General features: G+C 35.8%; 2 protein-coding genes across 2 annotated transcripts in view; one reads left to right on the top strand and one right to left on the bottom strand.

Moving 5' to 3' along the window:
• The window catches only part of LOC129748037 (putative transcription factor SOX-15), a 214,346-nt gene extending 201,750 nt beyond the window's left edge, over window positions 1–12,596 (top strand). Inside the window, exon 3 of the mRNA XM_055742500.1 lies at window positions 8,886–12,596. Within this exon, the coding sequence (XP_055598475.1) occupies window positions 8,886–10,726 (1,841 nt within the window). The 3' untranslated portion in view covers window positions 10,727–12,596. The remainder of the gene's footprint in view (window positions 1–8,885) is intronic.
• On the bottom strand, window positions 1,741–3,227 carry LOC129748038 (basement membrane proteoglycan-like). The gene is made up of 3 exons (XM_055742501.1): window positions 3,113–3,227; window positions 2,595–3,055; window positions 1,741–2,534 (listed from the first exon to the last, which is right to left on the bottom strand). The coding sequence occupies exons 1-3, from the start codon at window positions 3,165–3,167 to the stop codon at window positions 1,866–1,868; spliced, it is 1,185 nt and encodes a 394-aa protein (XP_055598476.1). The 5' UTR covers window positions 3,168–3,227; the 3' UTR covers window positions 1,741–1,865.
• Window positions 12,597–26,770: the final 14,174 nt, after the last annotated feature.

Consider the following 26,770-nt stretch of genomic DNA (forward strand, 5'->3'; position numbering starts at 1 on the left):
GTATATTTCGAACATGTAATCAAAATCTATCGCAGCTGGTACATCTCTTACTGGATCGTCGGGTGGTTTTCCTCGGGCCCGAAAAGAATCTATTATATTCCTTCTAGCGGCTAGGTGGTCCTTACCATTATGGCCATACCATTAAGTTGACATAAAGTAGAAGTACATCTATGGCTTTTACAAGAGCAGAGCAATCAACTAGCGATGTAATAGTACGAAGCTTTTTCGTTGTTGATAAGTCGTTGATGTTGAGAAGAAAGATCAATGGTCCCAGGTGACTTCCCTGTGGAACTTCAGAAGTTATTTGAAAAGGAGTCGAATTCAAACAACTTAATCGAACGTAAGTAGTGTGGTCTGTAAGATATGAGTTGATCCGTTTGAAGAGCAAATCAGGTATTCTTATCCGGCGCATTTTTTCTATGACAAATTTCTACGGTACTTTATCAAAAGCCTTGCTCAAGTCTACAAAAACGGCATCGACTTGTTGGCGTTTGTCAAGTCTAGTCACCAGCTTTTACCTCGAATACTTTGATGTTTGAATTGACAATAAGGTTGCCAGAATTTTTTCAGCACTTATCTCTTCACTTATCTTATCACTTAAAAAAAAATTCGTTTTGGAGATGTTTGTTGTTCTTTTTTGTTTAATTTACCGAATAAAATGAATAAATCCGGGAGAAATCCGGACATTTTTCAATGAAATCCGGGCAACCGGGCCCGGCCGGACTGTTCTTAAATTTAGTAACAAACATCCGGGCAAACCAGGATAAAACCGGGCAATCTGTCAACCTTAAGTAAAATGAATTTCCAAAATGTTAGATCTTTACTATTCAACCAAAATTTGACAACTCAATCATTTTCTTTCTTTACAAATTATGGGCAGTAACGCATCGCATAGCGAATTTTCTTTAAATAATTTTATTTGCGAAATCCATAAATCATTGAATAAATCTATTACAATTGTTGTTTATAACCTTATATGGGGAATGTTCATAGAACGCAAAAGAAACTGTAACATTTTAAGCCTGTAGAATACTTGCAATTTGTTTTAAATGCTATTTTTAATTTCTAAAATACTTTTAATAAGGTGTCATCAAGCAAAGAAAAAATAATAACATTATTTCTAAAAAATCGCTAAAAAAGAATCTAAACTATGATTCTCTGCTAAGAAAACAGACTAAATACGATACGAAATTCGATTTTTATGGGTATGTTTTATCACAGCGTGGACTTCGATATAACGCACTACTCATGAAATTCTAAACGAGATGAATTTGATGATGATTTTTATTGGTATGTTCTATTACAGCCCATACGTTCGATATACCTCGCCAGTCGTAAAACGGTCAATTTTCTTTGAAAGTGAACAAAAAGTGTAAAAAACAAAAAAAAAAATTACTTTTCTTTTAAAAAAAATTCCCATTTTGATTTTTTCCTCCAGTCAAAATATCTTTTAGTATTAGTGTGTATTCGGTGTTCGGCTGTTTTCGGATGTGTTCAGCTTTATGTCGCGTATTTGCATTACAGTTCTGTAGATTTTAATAAGGTTGGTAAAAATTTAGCTTTTGAAGCAACTAAATGAAATGAAGCAATGAAAAATTATCGGCAATTGTTGAAAACATTGTTTTTCAACGAGTTCTCTCGTTTTCTACTCGAAATTTTCATGTATCACATGCCAAAACTGCGGTTCGCTTAGATAGTAGAGCGTACTCCACTACAATAAAAAAAACCCAACCAAAGATCTAACTAGTTTCTAATCAAGACAAGCTTTATTATCTCAAATCTAATTTTTTTTGTTTACATTCAATTTTAAAGCAAATTTTAAATTTTCAAGAAGAAATTCTTTGCTATAAAGTTACTTCCTAAATTCAATAGCTACTCCTTTGCCGCAAATTTTCCAGCTTCTGTCGCCACCCAATCGATGCCTTTAGGGAGTTCCACTTTTCCTGTATCGAGACGCAAATTCCCTGCAACCCAACAGCTTGCCTTCGGTAGTACCCCTTGTCGCAATCCTCACAGGACAGTCCCCGATAGCCTTCACGGCAGGTGCAGCTTTCCACGGTCGAAACGGTTCCCAAACCTTGGTCCTTGAGATCGGCACTTTCCAGTACAATTTCCTGCGGATCTAAACGCCTGTACAGGTTACATTTGACGTAGAAGGCTCGGACTTTAGATAAAACACTCATGAAGACGTGCTTTGGGACCGGATCGCCGTTTAAGAGTCTCCAATTTTGCTCGTGAAGGAGAACTTTGCTACGAATAACTTCCCCGCTAAGGAGTTCCCGGCGATTGTGGTAGACCATGGAGTACACTCGGCCTTTTATGACAAGATCAGGACCATCTTCGTCGATACCGTCATCGTTGGCCGGAAACTCGAAGTAACCTCCGTAGGATTTAAGTAGGTTTCCGAGCATCCAAATCGGTAGTGAGTAGTAGGTCCAGGATTCTTCGGGGGAGTCAACATGCCACGACTCGTTGACCGTGTCCTCGGTTATCTTGAGGTCTACCATATCGGCCTCGGTAACGTTGAATGATATCTGTGAAAGTTGGAGTTGATGAACGTTAATGGATCATAACCTAAGAATAATCGAGCGAACCCTTGATCTGAAGAGATTGTCCGCTTTTACGCATTGATCAGTGATTCCCGAACAGTAGCACTCATCCTTCAGTGTCTCGCTTTGTTCTTCGGTAAACTCATTAGACACGGATAGGTTAACGACGTTCGTGTTATTCTCTTGCTGTCTTCGTGCCGCTTCGGCCAGTTGTTCGGTACATTCGGCTACCTTTACGTTCACCGACAGAAGAACGTCTTTTGTACCGTCCTGTCGAATGGCTTGATACTCGTACAGTCCGGCATCGGACCAGTCCATGTTGGCGCAAACCAATGAGTTTGTGGCTCCGTTGATGGTGGTTTCGCATTTCTCTGATACCGGACCTCCATCGTGGCGCCAGCGAAGTCCCGGATGGAACACGTTGACCACCGTTAGCTTAAGTCGCTTACCATATGGAACTATTGCTGTCAGGTGTTGCTGTGCGTATTTTTCGGTTGGTTTGAGCTCTAGAAATGTTCATAAAGCGTCAATCAGAGGTAAAATTTGAAGACTTATTATGTTACCTAATCCAGAGCTAAGCCAGAGACCTGCAAAAAGAATCACAACTCTCGGGAACATGATTGCACTGCCCAAGGTTCACCAGTCGTCTAATCAGCAAGTTCACTAGTTTTAATCGATTGATTAGGAATTTTCGCAACATTGTTATGACACGGATTCAGTGGCTTTATTCAGTCGGATGATGATAACGGAGAATCTTGTCCCTTCGGCGGATTGACTTCGTCATCAATCTACTCGTGTTTTTTTTTTAATTCAGTAAAAAAGCGAATACAGATAAGAAAGGCACAAACAAAGATGCTTCATTCGTGACGATTTCGTTTACCATGTGAACTGTAAACAAAACACGAGCCATATGTTTGAAACGCGATGAGAAGTGTTTTGAGAATTACACTCATTTGCTGTAGTTTGCAGTGCACTATTGCAGGTAATGATCAGTGCTTCTTGTGCATACAGCTTAGTCAGCTGAATTTTCTCTCCCTACAATATAGGAGACATTACTCCGTTGCGTTATCGTCCCTTTCGCTGCCATTCCAATGGCTGGAGCGTATCGGAAACGTTCCTCTGCGATGGATTTCGCCACTGTTTGGACGGATCCGATGAAAGTGGATGTGAAGTTCCGAAATTCGTAGGATTACCTCCCGAAAATATTGCAGTGCCAATTGAATCGGTAATGAACCTAACATGCAAGGCTTCTGGTCATCCGGCTCCCATCATCGAGTGGACCATGAACGGTAAACAGCCGGATAGTGATCACTGTGATTGGATAAGCGAAAACGGAGTTGGACTTCTCAGCTGCCGGATGAGGTTGATCGATAGTGGTAACTACACCTGTAAAGCAAGACAACCTAAAGCAAGTTTGGAATCGCCTGTAGTGACCATCGTAAAAGTTACGGGAAACGTTTGTCAGGATGGATTTTTTAAAGAAATTGGGAAAAACAAGGCGTGTATAAAATGTTTCTGTTCCGGGGTTTCCAACCTGTGCCATGCCTCTCATCGGTACCGATGGAATGTAAGTTTGCTCTTATATCTCTTAGTACCATTTGAGTAAATTTCAATATTATTTTAGTACACCATGGAGATGGATGATTGGAAAATGAAATATGCAACCGTTCAGAGTCTAAGAAATAGTAGCTCAGTTTTAACGTACAAAGTTTTCGGTAATTTTAAGGATGTCCCTAGAAACGAGACCCCTTTTTACAGTTTACCGTTGAAATTCACTGAATATCAGGTCGGATACTATGGAGGTTACCTAAACTACGAAATCAAAACTGATAACTCGTCAAACCGTGGAGATGGTCCAGATATCGTTCTCAAAGTAGTCGACGTATAATATAAAAAAAATACAAAATACAAAATACAATACAATTGCAGGGTTACAACACCACAATATACCTGAAGCTGAAAGCTCACTTATCTACGAATCAAACCAACAAAATCAAAATAAGATTCCACGAAACAACCTTCAAACTCCCGGATGGCCGAGTAGCAACCCGAGACGACCTTATGACGGTACTGGCCCACATCGATGCCTTCCTGATCCGGATGTATCCTAACAACGGAACCTTCTTCCCGGCCGCAGGTTCCTGGATAACCGTGGATTCGTCAACTCATCTCAGCTATCACGGACTGGGGCGGATGAGCAGAGTTGAGGAATGTCGATGTCCGCACGGGTATCGAGGGACTTCCTGCGAGCGATGTGACTTCGGGTACAATCGTGCTGCCCAGTATCTGGCAACCGGGATCTGTATGCCCTGGGAATGGCATCGGGAGCAATATTTGAAGGTTTCCACCTCGACCACTGAGAGGAATTGGCATTATGTTTAGTAAAATTAATTGAAAAAAAAATCGAAAATTTTATTCTGTACTATTTATTCGTGAATTCTATTCGGGTGTAAGACTATTGATTGCCCCAGATGCAGGCCTTATGAACAATTTTTTCATCTCAATGCACTTCTTTTTTCTCCAAGTATCGTTTCTATGTATGGTTCATGACCAGCATGTATTTTTTATATAGAATCACTAAGTAAATTGTTGTTTTTAAAAAAATATCGATTGTGAAAATAATTTTAAAAAAAATCTGACTGGTTCGTCTAGCTGAATAATAAACGACATCATTTCTACAAGCTAAAAAAGCTGCCAGCCGTGAAATAAACAAATTACGATGGTCAAATTGTGCGCAAAATATTTTGACCACTAGCAGAATAATATTTTGAAAAATTTCGTAACGGACAGCCAAATGAACACTTCATTGGCTACCTGGCAGGTTTCCAGCCAGAAAACTTTCGTTGCAAAGTATCGCCTGGACATTTCGGATATAAACAAGGAAAAAATGAAATTTAGATGTCTAGCACTTGAGATGGCTGACGATTTGTGGGGGCTGCAAATCAGTCAGTGTTACATAACGAATGACGAATGACTGATACAAATATCCTTCCTTAATTCTACAATCCATTCTTAGCACAGGCTTTTCAAATTTATAAAAAAAAGTGTTATTTTCTGCATTTCCTTCATCTCATCTCTATATTTTACCCAAATCAAAACAGGCTATCAGCAGCAGCAGCAGTCTTAAAATATACGCTCCCTAGCCAATTCCGGCTTTTTCCACCGGAAGGCAAGTTCAGAACAAACAATCAGCAGCACAAGCCTTTAAAAATCAACGCTTCCTAAGCCAATCCGTCTTTTTCTACCGGAAGGCCAAATCATAACAAACAATTAGCAAAAGGAGCCTTAAAAATCTGCGCTTTCTAAGCCAATCCGTCTTTTTCCATCGGAAGGTCAAATCAAAAGAAACAATCATCAGCAGCTTTCATAATATGCGCTTCCTAAGCCAATCCGTCTCTTTCAGTCGGGAGACCAATCACAACAAACAATTAGTACACAGAAAAAATTTTTGACTTTTAAGTGTCACCGAAACTGCAACCTTTAAAATAAATCAACCTGTAATTAACAAAACCTGTAATTTTAAATTGTTTTCCTTGAAAGTTAACGAAGATTCATTTATTATTACAGCAAATGTCCGAAAAAAAGGTGGACACTGAAAATTAAATGTTACGTGATTTGTTTTTCAGCCTGTAAAATAACGGTAAATGTCCTGCTCCTTTTTGTTACAGGACATTTGCGTAATTTTACAGGAAATATTTTTTTCTGTGTAGTAGCAGGCATAAAAATCCACGCTTACTTAGTCAATCCGTCTTTTTCCGAGGGAAGGCCAAATAACAACAAACAATCAGCAGCAGCCTTGAAAATCTGCGCTCCCTTAGCCAATCCGTCTTTTGCTGCAGGAAGGAAACAAACAATCAGCAGCAGCAACCTTAAAAATCTGCGCTGTCTAAACCAATTCGTGTTTTTCCACCGGAAGACCAAATCACAGCAAACAATCAGCTGTAGCACCCTTTAAAAAACTGTGCTTCGTAAGCCAATTCCGTCTTTTTTCACCGGGAAGCCAAATCAAAACAAACAATCAGCAGCAGTAACCTTAAAATCAGAGCTTCCTAAACCAATCCGTCTTTTTACGGAAACCCAAATCACAACAAACAATCAACAGCAGCAGCTTTAAAAATCTTCGCTTCTCAATCCATTCCATCTTTTCCACCGGAAAGCCAAATGGAAATGAACAATCAGCAGCAGCAGCCTTAAAAATTTGCGCTTCCTAGGCCAATTTTTCACCGGAATTTTTGCCTCCATCAAAACAAACAATCAGCAGCAGCAGCCTTAAAAATCTGCGATTCCTAGTTCAATCCGTTTTTTTACCATCCATCGGAAGGACAAATCAAAATAAACAGTCAGCAGCAGCTATCTTAAAATATGCGCTTCCTAAGCCAATCCGTATTTTCAACCGGAAGGCTATATCAGAACAAACAATCAGCTGTACCAGCCTTGAAAGTCTGCGCTTCATAAGCCAATCCATCCTTTTCCACCAGAAGGCCAAATCAAAACAAACAATCAGCAGCACCAGCCTTAAAAATCTGGGCTTTCTTAACCAATCCGTCCTTTTCCACCTAAATCAGGCTAAATCAAAATAAACAACTCACAACCGCAGTCTTAAAATTATGCGCTTCCTAAGCTTATTTCGTCTTTATCCGCCGGAAGGCCTAATCAAAACCAATCAGCAGAAGCTGTCTTAAAAATCTGCGCTTCCTAAGCCAATCCGGCCTTTTCCATCGGAAGGCCAAATCAAATAATATTTTAAGATTTTAAGTCAGCAGCAGCAGCCTTAAAATCTAAACTTCCTAAGCCAACTCCGTCTCTATCCACTGGAATGACAAGTCAAAGCAAACAATCAGCAGCAGCCTTAAAAATCTGAGTTTCATAAGCCAATCCGTATTTTTCCGGAAACAAATTTGTTCGTAGCAGCAGCTTTTTAAATCTGCGCTCCCTGTGCCAATCCATCTTTCTACCGGAAGTCGAATCAGAAAAAAAAAATTCCAGAGAAGAAGCCTTGACAATCAGCGCTTTCTATATTTATTTGACCAAGCACGCCATTGTCGAGATTTTACTATTCTTAAGCCTAATCCACACTCGTCAACTTGAACTGCGATTTCGGTTGCTGAGACTATTTAAATCTTAATTGCTGAACGTCTCCATACTTATCGGGAGACATGAGACGTGCTTCTGCACCTCATCAAATATAAACACAAACGAGTCTCACCATCGAAATCATAGTTCAAGTTTCCGAGTGTGGATGAGGCTTAACGAATCGCAATTCAGAGATTCACTCAGACACGTCTGTCGCTCACAAGAATTGATCAACGACTGACTTTGTTTTGTTCTTGTTTTGCCAAACTTTTCCGTAGAAATTAATTTTATTTTATGTATCTTCAGTGTTACCGAATATAACTGCCATTTTATTTTATTTTTATTAAACTTTATTTACTTTCTGCATATTCTTCATCTCATATTTAGGTACATAATTGTGAAAGACCTCTCCTTCCTTGAAAAAGAATAATTTCGAAAAACTCAGTTGCAAAATCAGCTTTAGCAAAGGTGATTCATTGTGAACAATCAAAGGGTGGAAGTTCAAAGAACTTTGATAAATGCAGAGCTTGAATATTTATTTAGCGCACATGAATTTTAAAATGTATTGCGGTTGAACTTTTAACTTGTTTGATATGTAGTAAGTAGTAAATCTAAACTTTTTCTAGCCCATACATATGCTTGACATGGAATGATACATGTGTGAACTGTCATTAAGATCTCCATAAGAGTCTCACATATCACATTTAACAATTGTCAGGATATTAAGAAACACATTCATCTATACAACACACATCTCTCCTCAGGTACTGTTTAGTTGTCAGAACAACATATAAATGGATCTAAGCCACTGTCCAACAGATTAATTTCCATCATTGGAAAATCTCAAAGCAAGAACAGCTTGTGCCGCCAAATCTCGCAATGTAGGTACGACTGTTCAAATGTATGCATGTAAAATTCAAATCAGGCCCCACTTGCTGGTAGGCTCCTACAATTCATGGTGGACCTCTACCATTACTCTGCGGCTGCGGTCTGATAGTTTTATTTGTGCATACCTACTTTACCAATTTGAATGACCGCCCGTTGTTCGGTGCCAGCCCGCGGTAATAAAGATGTGAGAAATGTGCTGTGATGATGATGATGATGCAATCCATCATTTCCGTTATCAAGTTGTTCGGTAGTTGTGTTTTGATGTATCGGTTAAAGTAGGCTTTGACTCCCTTGTCTAGTTTTAAAAATATTTATTCTGCTTTGAAGTCATTTGATGGAACTAACGGTTTGTTTTCTCTATTTCTCTTATGACAGGTAAAAAATGGCGGTCGCTAACACCTCAGGATCGGCGACCATTCGTGGAAGAAGCCGAGCGGCTGCGGGTGATCCACATGACCGAGCATCCCAACTACAAGTACCGACCAAGGCGTCGGAAGCACACGAAAGCCCGCACCGGTGGCCCCGGTTCCAATGGAGCAGGAACCGTCGTTGGCCAGCATGGTGCCGGCAATGCTCAGAATAACAATGTGAGTAATTCCTCGCCCAGTGAGCTGAATTTTGATGGGGACTCTTCGCAGCGCATGAGTCCCTACACCTACAATCCGCATTACTACTCGGGAGCGAATAATGTGTTGAACACCCCGGACTCGAGTCCAACGCAAAGTCCCGAACCCATAGTACCCGCGGTTGTCTCAGTGAGTGCCTCGGTGAATAATCGGAAGCACAATTCCAATACTGTGGACGTCAATCAGAAGCTTGACGATGTCTCATCGGCTCTTCCGACTCCCGAGATGAGCCCACTGGAGCTAGAGAAGGAAGCCTACAATGGTCTTCACGCCAGTCATAGCTACGACGATTTGAAGAGCAAACAAAAGCTGACGTATGACTACAGCAATATCAAAACGGAACAGAAACTACCCGCCACCTTCCCCAATAGCTACGATCATGACGTCGATATCAAGCGAGAGTACCATAACGGGTCTCCGTACATGAACGCCATCATCGATAAACGGTATCCATACGAATCATCTCTTTCCAACGGTCTTCACGAGAAGCGAAACTATCTGTGCGCGACTTCGGGATCCGCAACGACCACAGCGATGGTCAACGGCATGTATGTGATGTGTACCAACCGCAGTATCTTAGAACAGGGCCCAGTAGTAACCGGAACCTATTTCCCACCACTCGCCACTTCGGAAGATCATCAAACGCTAGGTGCAACGATCAGCACGAGCCACATATCCCATCTCAGTACAAACAGCAATAGCAGTAGTAGTAACCAACACAGCAATAGCATCCACAACTCCCTCATCGGATCGCCTACTAACAGTCTGGGAAAATCATCGAACGGCGTTCTCAGCAACATCCATCTGAACAGCTCCACCAGCTCCAGTCAACTGGCAGCCCAGCAATCGCCTCACCACAACTCTCTCACGGCTGAACAGATCAACAGCTACTACGGCGTCAACAGCCTCTCATCGTCAGTCCTTCCTGCGTACTCTTACGCCTACAAAGACTACGGCATCACCTACGAATCACACCCTATGACTACATCAGATGACGTAGACTCCCGGGAGCTGGACAAGTACCTGACGTATCCGGACAGCAATCACAATTTCAACAGCTATGAATCCTACCATCACCCCGGCAATACGGCAATCTACGGTCATCCCCAGAGCGAATACTACAACTATCACCAGCAGAACGCCAACCTGCTAGCTCAACAGCAGCAGCAACATCAACAGCAACAGCAACAACAAAATCAGCAACTGTCCTTAGGATCAGCTTCGCCAGCTGGCAGCGGTAACTCTGGCTCGAGCAACTCCAAAATCGACGGTATGATAGGAGGATCCAACTCTTCCGGCCTTCCAACAACACCGGTAGCTCTGTATGCCCTGCCCCTTCAGCACTCGCAACTTGCTGCGCAGCAACAACAGCAACAACAACAACAGCAGCAGCAGCAGCAGCAGCAACAACATCAGCAACACCAACAGCAACAGCATTTGGGTCACCTAGGGGTTCACCACCAAGCTGGACTCGCGCAGCATCATGGTATGGCTGAGCTGTACGTTACTGGAGCAGATCAGCAGCAGCTGAAGGAGGACGAATTCAGCAATATCCTGGCCGGTGTGAGGAAAACTTGCTACAGCAACTGAAAGGTTTTGATTGGGAGTAAGAAAGAGTTGCTTTCTAGAGTCGGAACTTGGGAAGTTTACTGAACCGTTTCATGTTCAAGAGTCAGGAAAGTTTGGAAGACTTAAAAAAAAAACTCTGACTTAGCCCGGAGTAAGGGATTTTAAATGTGGAATCAGATTCAGAATTCTGCATCCCAGATCAGGAACCCATTTTAAGTTAAATTTCAAAATCCAGATTATGATTTAGACTTTGAGTTTGGATTATCAATTAAGCTTCAGAATTCACCTTCAAAATTCAAACTTCAGAACTCTGGATAAGAAATTAAAATTGAGGACTCCGAATTCTCAATTTACGTTCAGAGCTTGGATCAAAAAATTATAATTGAGTATTTAGATCTCAGAATCAGAATTTAGAACTCAAAATCCAGAGTTTAAAATTCAGAACTCAGCATATTGAGAACTCAGAACTCAGCATTCAGGACGCAGAGCTCAAAACTCAGAATTCCGAGCTTAGACCTCAAAACTCAGAGCTCAAAATCCGGATTTAAGAATTCAATTTTGCGAGCTTGGAATTTCAAAATTTATTATTCGATATTCGAAATTCAGAAGATGTCAGAATTCAGAACTCAAAAATTAGATATCCGAAATCAAACCGTCAATTCCAAACTCAATATTATGAATTTTAAGCTTGGATTTGAAAATCAGATTTCAAAACTCTGAATTTATGAACCGTTTCATTTTCAAGAGTCAATAGTTTCGATGATTTAAAAAATAAACTCGGACATAGCCCTGAGTAAAAGATTTGAAATCAAAACTCAATATAAAGAATCAGGTATGGAATCAGATTCTGGATTCGGCATCCAAGATCAGGAACCAAAATTTAGAACTCTGGATGAAGAACTTAAATTGAGGACTCTGAATTCTTAATTTGCATTTAGAACTTGGTATCGAAAATTCATCATTGAGTATTCAGATCTCAGAATCAGAATTTAGAACTCAAAATCCAAAGTTGAGAACTCAGAACTCAGCATCCAGGGCGCAAAGCTCAAAACTAAGTATTCCGAGCTTCTACTTCAAAACTCAGACCTCAGAATCAAGATTTAAGAATTCAATTCTCCAAACTCAGAATTTCTAAATTTATAATCCGGTATTTGAAATTCAAAAAAAATTCAGAATTCAGAACTCAGAAATTAGATATCTGAAATCAAACTCTCAGTTCCTAACTCAGAACTATGAATTTTAATCATGGATTTGAAAAACAGAATACAAAACTTCGAATTTCTGAACTGTTTCAATTTCAAGAGTCAATAGTTTGGATGATTTAAAAAAAACTCTGACTTAGCCCAGAGTAAAAGATTTGAAATCAAAATTCAAAATAAAGATTCAGAGAAGATTCATTTTCAGGTTTAATTTCAAAATCCAGATCATGCTTCCGACTCAAAATTTGGATTTTCAATTTCGCTTCAAAATTCTTCTTCAAAAATTCAAATTTCCTAACTCTGGATGAGGAGCTAAAAATCAGGACTCAGAATTCTTGCGTTGAGAACTTGGAATCGAAAATTCATAATTAAATATTCAGATCTCTGAATTAAGAACTCAAAATCCAAAGTAGAGACCTCAGAACTCAGCAGAACGCAGGCTCAGAACTTTAAACTCAGGACTCTGAGCTTAGACTTTTTGTAAATTTATTTTCGGCATATTGGTTAAAATGTATATTTTTGAAGAAAGAATATCGCTCTTTTTTAATCATCTGTTAAGTTTCTCCTAACTTTTCTATCCATCTTAATAATTTTTCAATTCTGATTTTTTTTCTACAAAAATATACATTTTCTTTGTTATGCCGAAAATAAATTTACAAAAAGTCTAATCTCGGAGTCCTGAGTTTTGAGTTTCAAGCTCTGCGTTCTGAATGCTGAGTTCTGAGGTCTCTACTCTGGATTTTGAGTTCTAAATTCTGAGATCTGAATACTCAATTATGAATTTTTGATTCCAAGTTCTCAAAGCATATTAAGAACGGTGGTCAACTTATTTTAAAAGAGCTTAGACTTTAAACCTTAGAGCGCGAAATCCGGATTCAAGAATTCAATTTTCCAAGTTCTAAATTCATAATTCGATATTCGAAATTCAGAAGATTTAAGTTCCAAACTCAGAACTATAAATTTTAAGCTTGGATTTGAAAATCAAATTTAAAAATTTCGAATTCAGACAAAGTTTAAGGATCTTGGGATTGAGATATCAGATTTCTCATAGCAAAAAAACTGAATGCAGAAGTCATAATTTGGATCTCAGTTTTCATAACTCTGAATTCTGTGAACTCAAATTTCATTACACAGAATTCAGAACTCAAAACTTAGAACGAGGAATTCAAAACTAAGAATTCAAACGTCAAAATTGAGAACTAAAAACAAAAAAAAAACTCACGGAAAATTTTAGATTTTACACTCATAATTAAAAATTCAATATTCAGATTTCTGAACTCAGAATTCAAAACTTAAAACTCCTGAACTGAGAAAAAGACTCTGTATCCAAAAATCAGATTTTAGAGTTTGAGAATGAAAACAAAATCAGCATCTAAATCGTAATTCAAAAATTCAGAACTTAGGTGGCAGAATTAAGAATCAAAAAAATAAGAATTCATAGCTCAAAATTTTAAATTCAAAATTTATTCAGAACTAAGAATTTAGAACTAAGAATTCGGAATTTTAAATTCATACTCTGAAATTAAAATTAAAAACTGAAATTCAAATCACAGAGCTCTGAATAAAAAATAAAAAAAATCAGTAATTACAACTGAAAATTCTAAGATAAAAAACTCAAAATTCAGAACTATGAATTCAGAGTCAAGAATTAAAAATTTAGAACCAATAAATATGAATTATGAGTTCCGTATTTTAAATTCGGGATTATGGGTTCTGTTTGCTGTGTTCTAAGTTTTGTATGTTTGGCTCAGATTTCTGCATTTTGATTTCAGAAATCTAAGTTCTCTTCTCATGTTCTGAATACAGTGTCCTGAATTATGAGTTGTGAATTTTTAATTGTGGATGTTTAGCTCTGAATTCTGAATTTTGGTTTCCAGTTTCTTAATTATAGACGCTGAATTCATGGACAAAATCCTTTTGTTTAATCAAATAAACCAAAAATTTATAACTTAAAACTCAGAAAACACAATTATGGACTGAAAAAAAGAATATGATTTCAGAAATCAGTTAAGGAATACAAAAAATCAGCATCTTAATCGTTACTCAAAAAGTTTAACTCATAATTCAGAACTAAGGTCTCAGAATTCATAATTAAAAAAAATTATAACTCAAAATTTATAGTTCCGAAACTTATTTAGAACTAAGAATTTAGAGATCAAAATTCGGAATCTACAATTCCATACTCTGAACTAAAAATTAAAAACTAGAATTCAGATCACTTGGCTCAGAATTCTAAATTCTATAGTCAAAACTCAGAATTAAGATTGCCCATTATTTAGAACTAAGAATTCAGAGTCCAGAATTGAACACTTAGAACCCTTGAATATGAATATGAATATGAATATGAATATGAATATAATATGAATATGAATATGAATATAAATATGAATATGAATATGAATATGAATATGAATATGAATATGAATATGAATATGAATATGAATATGAATATGAATATGAATATGAATATGAATATGAATATGAATATGAATATGAATATGAATATGAATATGAATATGAATATGAATATGAATATGAATATGAATATGAATATGAATATGAATATGAATATGAATATGAATATGAATATGAATATGAATATGAATATGAATATGAATATGAATATGAATATGAATATGAATATGAATATGAATATGAATATGAATATGAATATGAATATGAATATGAATATGAATATGAATATGAATATGAATATGAATATGAATATGAATATGAATATGAATATGAATATGAATATGAATATGAATATGAATATGAATATGAATATGAATATGAATATGAATATGAATATGAATATGAATATGAATATGAATATGAATATGAATATGAATATGAATATGAATATGAATATGAATATGAATATGAATATGAATATGAATATGAATATGAATATGAATATGAATATGAATATGAATATGAATATGAATATGAACATGAATATGAATATGAATATGAATGAGCTCATAATTCGGGACATAGAATTCAGAACTTATGTAAGAACTAAGATTTCTGAAATCAGAACGCAGAAATCTAAGCCAAGGATACAAAACTCAGAACATAGCGAACATACGCATATTCCCAAATTTTACAATAAAATTTAAACAAAATTTAGAACTAAAATTTCGAAATCCAAAATTCATAACACATTACTCAGAAAACAGTAATCCAATTTTAGAACTCACAATTCCAAGCAAAAAATCCAAAACTCAGAAATCAAATTTAGAGCTCAAATTCTTAACTCAGAACCGAGGTTGCCGAAATTACAGAAAAATCTATAATTTCACAGAATTTTGGACAAATTTTTCATCACAGATTCTGTGTCACAGAAGGCAGATTTTTTTTTTGAAAAACGAACACAAACACATACAGGATCTCAATGAAACTTGATGAAGAGATTCCTTTTTCTTAACTCTAAGCGTACATTTTTCGAAGATATTATGGCTAGCATCTTACAAATGCTAAAACCACCAACCCGCAGAAAGTGTACTTTGTATGCCATGACCGGGATTTGATCTCACACCCGCTGGCTTAGAAGACTTGAAGGCTATCCTCTACGCCACGGGCTGCGGCAGAAAAAAAATTTGGGAAATATTCACAGAATTCACAGATTTTTAAAATTTTGCACGTATTTGCTAAACTATATTTTTTATGACATCATAAATTTTAGAGTTTTAACTTTGTTTTGGAAAAACATGACATTACCAACAGTTTATTAATTTTTCTTAAAATGTAAAAAAAAGACTCAATTTTTTATGATTCCTCAAAGAACTCCTATTTCCATAATAGAAAACCATCAGTAAATTTTTCGATAAAATCACAGAAAGTCAGAATTTTTATTCGCAAAAACACAGATTTTTTTTTCGGCAACCTATTCAATTCAAACTATTGACTCAAAACTTGAAGCTCATAATTAAGAACTCTTAACGATGAACTCGGATTCTTTAACACAGAACTCATAATTTGGAGTTCAGTATTCAAAATTGAGAACTCTGTATTCACAATTCAAAATGCATCATTGAAATTTAGAATCCATAACTTGGAACTTTAAACTGACAATACTGAACCCAGAATTCAAAACTCACAACTCAAAACTTAGATTTCAAAGTCCAGAACTAAAAAAATCCAAATTCAGAACTCAAAATTGAGAGTTCAATAATTCCAAGTAGACTTTTGTTTGTCTTTAGTAGGTAGTCGTGAATTTTCATCATTGGACGGTTTCCTTAAAAATGCACAAAAATACTCAGTACGCTAAACAACATTCCACTAGAAAGAAAAAAAAACCGATCAAACAGGAAAACTGAATCAAAGCAGGGAACACAATTTTAAAACAGATAATTTTCGTATAACATAGACTATTTTAGTGATTTTACACGAACACTTCAGAGTCAATTTGAAGTATTGCAGCAAATACTGTGAAAAAATTACTAGTTGTAAACATTTGAATTTGTAAATAAAGTAGGATTTGTTTGATAGGTTCTAAGGTTTATTGAATAAAAGAAAAAAATAAAAAAAAAGTTTAGACTTCCTGTAAATATAAAGTTGAAAAAAATTGAATGAAATCACACATATCAGTATTTACTTATTTAGTTTGACAAAAACTAAAAATCGATTCAACAAAACTGTCGCCACTCGTTAGCAATCGCAATGACCATTGTTACTATTGTCAGTTTAGCTCGTTTTTTTTTAAATAAAAGTTTTGCGTTGTTTGATTTTCGCAACAAAATCGAGAAATTTCATTCGAAAGATTTTCACTGAACTCCCCACCGGAGAGCTATAGACCAATTCAGAACAAAACTAAATGTGCAGAATCTTTAAATTTGTAACCATATCGCAAAAGCAATTTTAAATGTTATTTAAAATAAAAGTGTTGGAGCACATCAGATAACAGTTTTTAGGATTCTTATCTAAGTTTTAGAATAATCTTTGGTAAAAAAAAATTTGAGAGAAAATAACCAAAGTTTTTTTTCTGTAATTAGTGTCCCTAGAACTGCCTCGATACAATCTGTGTAGAAGATTTTTGTAAATAAAAGCAATTACAACTAGCTAGTGCCTCATTCTTTTGACGGCAACAGTTTTAAATTAGTGTAAATAGAAAAAAAAAAGACAGGAATGAAGTAAATATAATAATAAATCTATAAAGCTCCCAGTGAAGAAAAACAAGGGGGAACCAAAAATCCCCCGGTGTAAAATTGAGTGTTAATAAATAATCATAAATTAATTGCTCCTGCTATTTGCGGCAGCAGCGGAAAAACGATAATTTATTTCATAGCAAGACGATTTTATGATTTGCACAGTGGGTGAAATCGACTGGTTTAGTATTTGGTAAAATTGAGTTAGCAAATTCGAGCACAGATTTCTTTAAAAAAAAAAAAACAAAAACGAACAAGCGGAAAAAATGTTTTAAAATTAATAAAATTGTAGCCCCTAAAAATCTAACCTCAAACCCAGTGTGCCCTGTCGTTCAATCGAACTTCCTGAATGGTTCGGTGAGTTTTCCCAGTGGGAACAACTACAGCTAAATAAGCCGCCCGGTTCGAGCTTAATTTGTTTCCAGTTTTCCTTAATCGCGTTCCGGGTAAACGGCACCCGGCAGTAGCAAAATCAGCAATAAGCAAGAAAAAAATCTTAAACCTAGCTCTAGAAGCAGGGACAGAAACGAAATCATCAATAAGCATAAGAAAATACACACCACCTTAGAGTAAATCCAGAGAGCCGGGACCTTGCATGCCTCCCAAACATCGTGATTTCTTCAACTAATTGACTTTTTTTCCTACTTCGACGTTATCTACTTTAAATGCGGCACCTAGACAACACACGCGATACTTAGACTAGACAGTAAATAACAAAGAAGCGGATCGGAACCCCGAAAAGCCCCAAATTAGACCCTCCTTCTCGGTCGTAGAAGAAGCAATGGGGTAGAAATCAATCCGACAACGCACTCCTCCCTCAGACTTTGGGAGGGAGAAACCGCAACAGAAAAAAACACCGCCCCGGTTTTGGCTTGGTCAGCTAAAATGCCCACCCGTACCAGAAGGTATCCACAACTTGTGCGTTCTCTAGGTGGGGGTGGAATGTGTAATTTATTAGCAAATTAGTAGGTTCTATTCCGCAGAATTGCGATCAGCACAATCCGCCAAGCTCCATTCGCTGGATAAAAAAATAAACGGCGCAAAAAACGTTAAACAAAAAAAAAGTGAGATATATGTGCGCGGAATAGTTGGTATAGCTTAATATCTTAGGTACTATTTTTTTCTTCTAGTTTAGTTTACTTTTTGTGTAGTGTTAATGCGATTCTTTAAGCAAACAAAGCAACAAATAAATACAGATCATAATGCTGTGGAATATTTAAAATGTTCAACAAAAAAAAAGCGATTCAATACAATACAATTCACAAAATCTGAAAAATATAGTTGATGAAATAATTAAAAGGATTGGTTTTGTTCTTCGTTGCATAATATCACACCAAATTGATTTAAACTCGATTATCGAAAAATCTATCCTTTAACAATACTCGCATTCGTTCCTCAAATATGGTTGAAATAGCTTCTCCTTGATTTTTAAGTGGATTTCCTTCCCCATTATTGAATGGCTTCAATTGCTACTATCGGTTTGACTTCAGTAAATAGTAGGTAAGTGAAGTTTTTTCTTAAACGCCATCTAAAATACGGTAGAAAACATTATCACAGAATGTCCCGGTTTCCATGGCACCAGAGAAACATACGATATTGACCAATCTATCCGCAACGCACTTTCCAATGATCCAGTGAATGAAGGAAAATTGTTAGAATTTCTCAAATAATCAAGTTTGTATAACGACCTGTAATTCTGTAGTTCAACTGTTACAGAGGCGAACCAGCCTGCGGCTGAAAGCCTCTCAAATAAAGACAAAAAAATTGAAATGTCATGGTCATGGCATCCATTTTCGAGATTTTCTTCCCATTTGACGGTTTGTTTTTCGTTTCCATGGGCGAGGCGCAACCTGTATATATTTCAGAGGTGGCGATGGAAATCCCGTGCTAAGAGCAAGTTTACTGGTGTTGGGAAAAAGTGGTAGAAATTTTGACATTTTGAAAATTTTACCATGCAAAAATGTTTTCAAGATCTTTGGCCGTTGTATTTTTTTACAGCACTGTTTCTATTTCAGCCGTATGTGATAGAAATATTGCTATTTTTGCATCACAGGCTAATCTTTAATTAAATTTTGAACAAAAGATTTGAAATCCAAGCTTTTATGAAAGATTTTCATTAAAGTTTCTTGTTTTATACTTTGAGTAAGTGCAGGGCTAACAATTAAAAATTAAGACTCTGATTATGATACAAAATTCAGAACTTGGATATTTTTTTCAAAAATATTGAATTTAAAATTTTATGCTTCAAAATTAGAAATTGAACTTCTGATTAATTATTCAAAAAAACTGCGAGATAGAATTATTTACATTTTTTATAAATAATACTTCCGTTTGTAACCAGACGAGTTTGAATGTTGGGTTAAATATGGGAAATAAGGAAATTAAAACCGTTTTTTTTAAGGATAATGAACTGAACAATTGTTATTATTTTGATGCCTTCTAAATTAACCGACTAACTTTCATTAGCCATATCTCCATTTTACAAAGGGAGTGGTGACTCAAATAGATTTTGTTAAATTTCCGAAAATTTGTTCAAAATTTTCAAGTCCGAACATGTTTTTTTCTGCAGGCATAACCAAGCCATAACTCCATTTCCCAAAGCCTGTGGTGGATCAAGAAGCCTCCATTCGATTCCTCAAAAAAAATCGTATATGATAAGTCTCATTTGGTTAGAAAATTTCAAGTCCGAACATGTGCCTGTGAAGATTTGGTTGAAGCTCTTTGGAAAACTATGCAAACAATATCAGCAGGCTGATATTTCTAGGAATGATTTTTTCCGTCTATCACTTTCACTCGGATCACCATGAAAACGATTACCGAATGTATTCATTTTCAATGAAAACAAATTACGAATGAGTGTGGAAGTAACTGAAAAAAAATTCTCGAACATGATGGATAAGAGATATCATGAACGCGCCTTCTGTTTGTTTATCATTGACCGCAGGAAATAGTTGGGTGACTGAGATGTTTCTCAATATTTGGTGCTGTCAGGTAAATGAATATGAGATTTTTCCAGACTGATCACAGCATACGAAAATACAACACGTGTTGTAGAAAAACTTGAAGGCCACAGATCTTGAAAATGGCAAAATTTTAAAATGCGCAAAAAGTGACAAAATTTTTACCACTTTTTCCCAACACCAGTGAACTTGTTCTAAGCGTTAGTAAAAGTTTTTTTTTGTAAACATTGCAACCATGGCAATTCGTGACGTCAGTTGCATTTTCAAACAAACAACCAACAGCGAAAACTAGAGAAAAAATTAATGCTAACTTTTGTGAAATTATTTTATCGGCTATATCGGTGAAATTTATATTCTTCGAGAAAGAATATTTAAGAATTGAAAGATTATAGACGGATAGAAGATTAGAATAAGATGAAAGATGTTGAAATTGAGCGGAAGGGTAATTTTAATTTGAAAACTTTTCATCACATTTCATCGATTTGTTCCTCACGGGCCTACTACCTTGCAGTGGTTGAGACAGATAGAATTGTAGCAACCACCACACAATAGTAGGCCTAGCGTGGTTCGTCCCACAAGCGGAAACTTGCAGTACGAACGAACTGCAAGTTTCCGCTTGTGGGACGAACCACGCTAGGCCTACTATTGTGTGGTGGTTGCTACAATTCTATCTGTCTCAACCACTGCAAGGTAGTAGGCCCGTGAGGAACAAATCGATGAAATGTGATGAAAAGTTTTCAAATTAAAATTACCCTTCCGCTCAATTTCAACATCTTTCATCTTATTCTAATCTTCTATCCGTCTATAATCTTTCAATTCTTAAATATTCTTTCTCGAAGAATATAAATTTCACCGATATAGCCGATAAAATAATTTCACAAAATAAAATTTACGGTGATTAACTCTTCATTTATAAAAAAATTAATGCTATCTGCTGTTTACAATTCAATTGATGCTCATGAAATAGTGGTATGACACTTTGCGGACAATGGAAGGAAAAAAGAAAGTGAAGGATTTATAAACAGTTTTTCCATCCATTTCGTCTAGGTCATAGGAGATTCATATTGATAGCAAAAATATTAATAAGATGTTTTCTAAAGAGGTAGATCGAAAACATTTTGTTGAACATGTACAAATGTACCGAACTGAAGATTTAATAAGCGCTATTTAAATTTTAAGAAGAACAACAACAACAACAAAAATCGGATTTAAATTAACAGACACATCAAATGAGCAAGAGACTTTCATTTAAAATAGAGAAGATAGGACTGACGTGTACATAAGTGAAAGGTATCAGTGAAATGAACTGCTTTTTAATGACTACAAGATAGTATATTCATTTCCCGAAAGAATTTTCATTTGAGGTACACTAGAGCAAATTCAAACGTTCAACTTTTCTCTGTTACAAAAAATTCATAAACAATTTATTCTAGAACTTGTTGTTTGGGTCCAAAGACACAGCTGAAATGGATTTCAAAATGAAATGGAAACTTTTTATTTTTAATAATTCCGAAAAACCACTGTACTGTTTGCTTTCATACTTATTCAAGTACTTGAAAAGTGTGTTTTTATTTTACTTAGCTAAAATTAAATTTTTATAAATTATTCAATTATTTGTTGTTGTAGGTATAATTTTAAATCAAACATGATCTCTTCTTATTGAGTGAAAGTTGATCTTTAAATTTGATTTTCAAGATCTGAAATATTTACTGTGTTCTTCCAAGTTTTATAAGCATAGCATAGGGCTTGTGATATAGCTCAGTTGGCAAGTCTGTTGTCTCCTGAGCCGATGTCCGTGAGTTCAAGTCCAAGAGTAAACATCGAACACAGTTGTACCGGATAAGTTTTTCAATAACGATCCGCCAACTGTAACGTTGAAAAAGTCGCGAATGCCATAAAGATGGTAAAACGACTATAATCGAAACAACAAAAAAAAATAAGCATAGCATAGCATAGCATAGGGTGACCACACATCTTGCATTGGCTGATACACGAGGTACAACTGATAATCAAGGACAACGCAAGATGCCAAAATGAGTATCTGGATTCAATATTCATTTCAAGTGCTGCTCTTGAAGATCAGTGTGGTACCATGATGCACACCGTGACAAGTCAATGTAATCATAGAAGGGATTTCCTGAAACAGCAAAAATAACTTTTTAGGTGCAGAGAACTCATACGACCCATAAAGCTGTTTCAGAAAGGTTTTGGAAGGGATGTTTAAGTGGGAAATCCTACATGGCAAATAGGATTAATGAAATAGGTATAAATTGATTAAAATAAAATGAAACAATCTCACCAAAGTCCATTGATAGGCGATGAGGGAAGGAGGCAGCATGGATTGATTTGTATTTGATGGTCCTGTTGTACTAATGGTAACCATCCCTGCACGTTCCAGTCACTGTTGCTTAATAATCCAGCAAGTGCTTATTTTCGGGATTTGAGTGCTTCTTTTCTTAGTTAACTTCCCGACAAATTTACTTTCCCACAATTTCACAAAACACAATTCCAAAAATAAACCACTGCCCCAACTATTTCAGCCGAATCATAACGAATCACATGACCGAATCATATTTCTTCGCCCAAGCATTTTATGAATTTGACCAATAAAATGCAGAACTTTTAATTAAAAGGATACGAATTCTAGGCCCAGAAAACATTATTTTCTTCTTGCCCGGCTAAAGCTTACTCTAGTAAAACAAACAGACTGTTCAACACATTCTCTCATACAAAATTTAAGACAGCAGGTGAACCAAAACCACAAGACCACCGACTTTTGGTTTAAATCATTCAACACACATCCGTCTAGGCGTTTAACACATTTTTAAAAGATTTCTCACAAAATTCATATAGAAGTTATAAAATTATTGTTTATTTTCACTGTAACCAAAAAAAAACACGTCTACTGTGTTTTTCCAAGTTTCATAAGTTCATTAATTATGCCAAAATGTATGTTTTATCCGGATGGATTGTCCAACCTCTCCATCTTCTTAAGTGAAGAGGGCTCACGAAATTTCATAAAAACATTGTTTGTATCAAAATAACGTCACATGGCACATTTGGCTTCATTTGTTTGATGAATTTTAAGTTATCCCAAATAAAATATGAAAAATTTGCCTCCTTTCCAACTTCGCCCTGAAAAAAGGGAGTATCTCAAATTATTGGTACGCAAACAATCTCTCTTATAAAAGATGGTCCCTTTTGATTGATAAGTGCTCGATTTATGCAAAAAAAAAGCTGTATAGGAGACCCTCTCCCTCTTTTCCTTTCCAATCAACTCCATCCATCCCAAGGAGTTAGGTATCTATATATATAAAAATGAATTTCTGTCTGTCTGTCTGTCTGTCTGTCTGTTCCCTATAGACTCGGAAACTACTGAACCGATTTGCGTGAAACTTGGCAGGTGGGGGTATTGCAGGCCGGGGAAGGTTCCTATTATGGTTTGAGACCCCTCCCTCTCTCATGAAGGGGGGAGGGGCCTCCCAAACAAAAGACAATTTTTCGTATAACTCGAGAACCAATCAAGCAAATGGTATCAAATTTGGCATGGGGTGGTATTTGGGAATGAGGAATATTTCTATGAATATTAGGTACCCCTCCCTCTTCTCAGTGGGGTGATAGGAAGGGGGGAGGGGGGCTACCTTACATTTTTTCATATAACTCGAAAACTAATCAAGATATCCGAAAAAAAATTGGCATGGGAAGGTTTTTGGATACGAAAAATATTTCAATGATATATGAGACCCCTCCTCTTTCAGTAGAAAGGAGGAGGGGCCTTTTTAATATTTTGTTTTTTAATAAGCGAGAAAAATTTCGCCATGGACACTCGGACCGTGACCAGTCAAAATGACTGGTAAAATTCATAACCCTATAACTCAAAAAAGATAAAATTTTTTCGCTTGCTTTTGGTTTCATTTGCAATCTACATTTAAGACAATGAGCCCTAGTTGATTTATGGTGGGCAGAAGTGTGTCATTCATTATGAAATTATTGATTTTCGAAAATTTTTAGAAAAAGTTCTCGGATTGGCCGCTGTGTGGCGCTTCAAGCACTTGACTCCCAATTTCTTTGGTCTGTTTTGTTGCTCAACTATAATCGAACTTTCTATCAAAATTTGGCGAAATTTCATCAAGATTTGTAAAAGTTATGTTAGATTTAATTTAAGCAGAAAAATCACCGTGAATTTGTTTTTATGAAATTAATTTGCGGCTTTATCGGTGAGGGTTAAAGTGTTGAAATGAAAGATGGATAGAAGATCAGAAGACAATTCTAAGGTGGTGAAAAGAGCGAAGAGCATTTGGAATAGAAGCTTGACCACATACTAAATTCTCTTCTTCTCATACTCTTTAACCCTCACCAATAAAGCCGCAAATAAATTTCATTGATGATTATTTTTAATATTTCTCGATTATTTTTTTCTGTAAAGGGGAATATGGCATGTCTCATATTTTTAAAACCAGTACTGGACTCCTATGAACGTAAAACATGGTTGAAGAAATGTATGAGACTATTTTAAATTTGATTTGAAAATCGATTTCGTCTTAGTTTAGGATTTGATGCTTTGGAGTAACATTGATTAGTCTCTATTTTGACGGTTTTAACGAGTTTTCTTCATAAAGGATTAAAGACACCTTTATAATATTTACAAATGCTAGTAATTGATAAACCAAAGTTCGTGTGCTAAAGCCGAACAACAATTAAAATCGAAAGATAGACTATGATGCTGCATTAATTCAGGGGCTAAATTTTTAAACATTACTTTTAATATTCAAACTACAAAAAAAAATGTCTTTCATCAATTCCCTAGGCCCTCGCACTATTCCCCTTCAATTTTTTCCTTCAAACTTTACCATTTGTTTCAGACTCGAATGACATCTAAAGGTTAAAAGGTCTTTAATAAATATTATTATTATTTACCATTTGATAGTGTTTATAGCCTTTTATCCTAGACTGGCTTATTCTTGGAAAACGTTCCTATTTTTTAAATATCAAAAATTTACCTCAGTCAAAATACAACGAGAACTCCACCAAAACTATAAATTTACTAAGAAAAAAAGTTTAACAGTCACATAAATCAACCTGCTGCTTCTAAACGCTTTGATTTCATCAGGAAGGGCGTTTGTTTGCGAGCCTTCGAAAAAATAGATATTTCAAGATTTTGAATTAACATTTTTTCTAATATTTGTAATTTTCAAAAACAGACCAAGTTTTTCCCAATTTGAAACTCAACTTTTAGGTTTTTATATAGAAAAAAGATTTAAGATATTTTAACAAAATAAAGTTATGTGGAAAAAAATCATGTTGTTCAAAGCTACCCCGTTCATAAAAATTCCCCCAGTTTACGGTACCTACCCATATTTTTTTGCAACCTAGATGTTTTTTTTTCTTTTTGATTCCGTGCTTATTTGTACACAGCTCATGGTAATGATTGACGCCTGAATGTGACACGGATTGGTATTTCACCGATCGAATCAAAGAAAGATTTTGAAAATAATACTAGTAATTTAGTTCGTGTTAATTTAAGTAGCATTTTTTGTCGATAAAAACGAACACAAACATGAACTGAGCAACAAATTTTCATTAAAAATAGATAAGATAGGACTGACGTGTACATAAGTGAATGGTATCAGTGAAATAAACTGCTTTTTAATGACTAAAAGTGAGAATATTTATTCCCCGGAAAAAAATTTATTAGAGGTACACTAGAGCAAATTCAAACGTTCAACTTTTCACTGTTCAAAAAATTTAAAAACTACAAATTTCTCCTAGAAATTGTTGTTTGGGCCCAAATACACAACTGAATTGAATTTCGAAATAAAAATAGAAACTATTAATTTTAAACAATTCCGAAAAAAACACTGTACTGTTTGCTTACATACTTATTCAAGTACTTAACGTGGAAAGTGTGTTTTTATTTTAAACTATCTAAAATAAATGAAATTTGTATAAATTATTCAATTATTTGTTGTTGTAGGTATAATTTTAAATCAAAGATAATCTCTTCTTATTGAGTGAAAGTTGATCTTTAAATTTGATTTTCAAGATCTGAAATTTTTACTGTGTTTTTACAAGTTTCATGAGTTCATTAATTATGCCAAAATGTATGTTTTATTCGGATGGATTGTCCAACCTCTCCATCTTCTTAAGTGAGGAGGACTCACAAAATTTCATAAAAACATTGTTTGTATCAAAATAACGTCACATGGCACATTTGGCTTCATTTGTTTGATGAATTTTAAGTTATCCCAAATCAAATATAAAAAATTTGCCTCCTTTCCAACTTCGCCCTGAAAAAAGGGAGTATCTCAAAATTATTGGTACGCAAACAATCTCTCTTATAAAAGATGGTCCCTTTTGATTGATAAGTGCTCGATTTATGCCAAAAAAAGCTGCATAGGAGACCCTCCCCCTCTTTCCCTTTCCAATCAACTCCATCCATCCCAAGGAGGTAGGCGTTTCTAATAAACATACCCGCTTTTTTCGTGCCGAAAATCCTTTGCATATCAAATGAGGTAGCATTGGTTAATAAGTTCTTGGGCGAAACAACAACATTATATGGAACCCTCTCCTCCCCTCCTCTCTCCTTCCTACTAAACAGAAGGGTTTATAACAATCTTTGAAACATATCTCGTTACCCAAATATTTCCCATGATTAATTTGATTCCATTTGTTATTTAATTCTCAAGTTATGTCAACAAAACTGTGTAAGGGCCCCTCTTCCTTCCTATAAACTTATTGGAAGAAGAGTGGTGTCTC

The sequence above is a fragment of the Uranotaenia lowii genome, chromosome 2 (assembly GCF_029784155.1).
Source record: "Uranotaenia lowii strain MFRU-FL chromosome 2, ASM2978415v1, whole genome shotgun sequence".
Lineage (NCBI taxonomy): Eukaryota > Metazoa > Arthropoda > Insecta > Diptera > Culicidae > Uranotaenia > Uranotaenia lowii.

Bases quoted from the DNA above. Each gene is read 5' to 3' on its own strand.
- LOC129748038 (XM_055742501.1), bottom strand. From the start codon at position 3,167: ATGTTCCCGAGAGTTGTGATTCTTTTTGCAGGTCTCTGGCTTAGCTCT. The intron at 3,056-3,112 runs GTAACATAATAA...GAACATTTCTAG, and splicing joins CTGGCTTAGCTCTGGATTAG to AGCTCAAACCAACCGAAAAA. The intron at 2,535-2,594 runs GTTCGCTCGATT...CAACTTTCACAG, and splicing joins ACAATCTCTTCAGATCAAGG to ATATCATTCAACGTTACCGA.